Genomic DNA, 1,089 nt, shown 5'->3' on the forward strand with positions numbered 1-1,089 from the left:
TATATATATATATATATATATGTATACACTTCATTGGATGAAGTACTGAAGGACAATCTCAGGATGTTGGACCTTTCAGGTGAGAGGACAAAGGACCAAGATGCCTGGCACCTTGCCGTATTCAAGAAGACCCCGTACTCCGCAACAGGAATGTTAAGGGCCAATCCGTCTGGTGGTGTAAAGCACTTGTGGTGGTGCCACATAAACTGCTCATGCTGTGCTGGAAACCACAATGGGACTTACTTTCAGTTCTTGGTCCTGTTTTTTGAACTCTTCATCTTCATCGCTGTCACATTCTGGAAATTCATAGATCTGGATGTCATGTTGGTCAATTTCTTGCAGGATCTACAAACAGGAAACAACAGAAACATGCCAATTATATATACATATGCCAATTATATATACATACATAAATATCTATATACATCTGTCAGTCTGTCTGTATGTACGTACGTGCATACATATGTATGTGAAGCAATGTTTTATACACACACACATACACACATATATATACACATAATTAGGATAAAGTCATTATTTAATAATTTATCAGTGGCCAGCATACCAACAAGATGATATTGGTTAATTTGTATTTAAGTATAATTATAAAAATATAATTATAACAAACGGTGTCTATTTCTAGCATACAGGCATTGTCACTTCATTATAATTGTATTTTCATGACTATACTTCAATATATATATATATATCAATAAATTTAATTAGAGGTTGTGTTAACCTCATGAAGGGATGGTTTCATCCAAGGAAATACTGGTTCAATACCTAGTATTTTTGGGGAATGAATTTCCTTAAAATAATAGGTATATATAAAAACTTATAGTTTATATTAATCTAAAAGAAGAAAATGGAAATTGGGGAGTTAATAATTGTTTTTTATTAACAGTAAATTGGTGGATATTAATAGAAATGGCTGAGAGTCAAGATGACCAATTTGCTGTTAATAATAAACAATTATTAACTTCCCAATCTCCATTTTCTTCTTCTTTTAAACGAATATATGTGTGTGTGCATACGTGCATATGTGTGTGTGTACTCATATATATGCTAAAATAATTTTCAGCTGAAGGT

General features: G+C 32.3%; 1 protein-coding gene across 4 annotated transcripts in view; it reads right to left on the reverse strand.

The window, feature by feature from the left end:
- Window positions 1-1,089, reverse strand: part of LOC106880702 (septin-5) — a 78,627-nt gene that overhangs the window by 26,565 nt on the left and 50,973 nt on the right. For all 4 annotated transcript variants that reach the window (XM_014930774.2, XM_014930775.2, XM_014930773.2 and 1 more), the window contains exon 7: window positions 244-345. In XM_014930774.2, coding sequence (XP_014786260.1) covers window positions 244-345 — 102 coding nt within the window. The remainder of the gene's footprint in view (window positions 1-243; window positions 346-1,089) is intronic.

This window comes from Octopus bimaculoides, chromosome 26, assembly GCF_001194135.2.
Source record: "Octopus bimaculoides isolate UCB-OBI-ISO-001 chromosome 26, ASM119413v2, whole genome shotgun sequence".
NCBI lineage: Eukaryota > Metazoa > Mollusca > Cephalopoda > Octopoda > Octopodidae > Octopus > Octopus bimaculoides.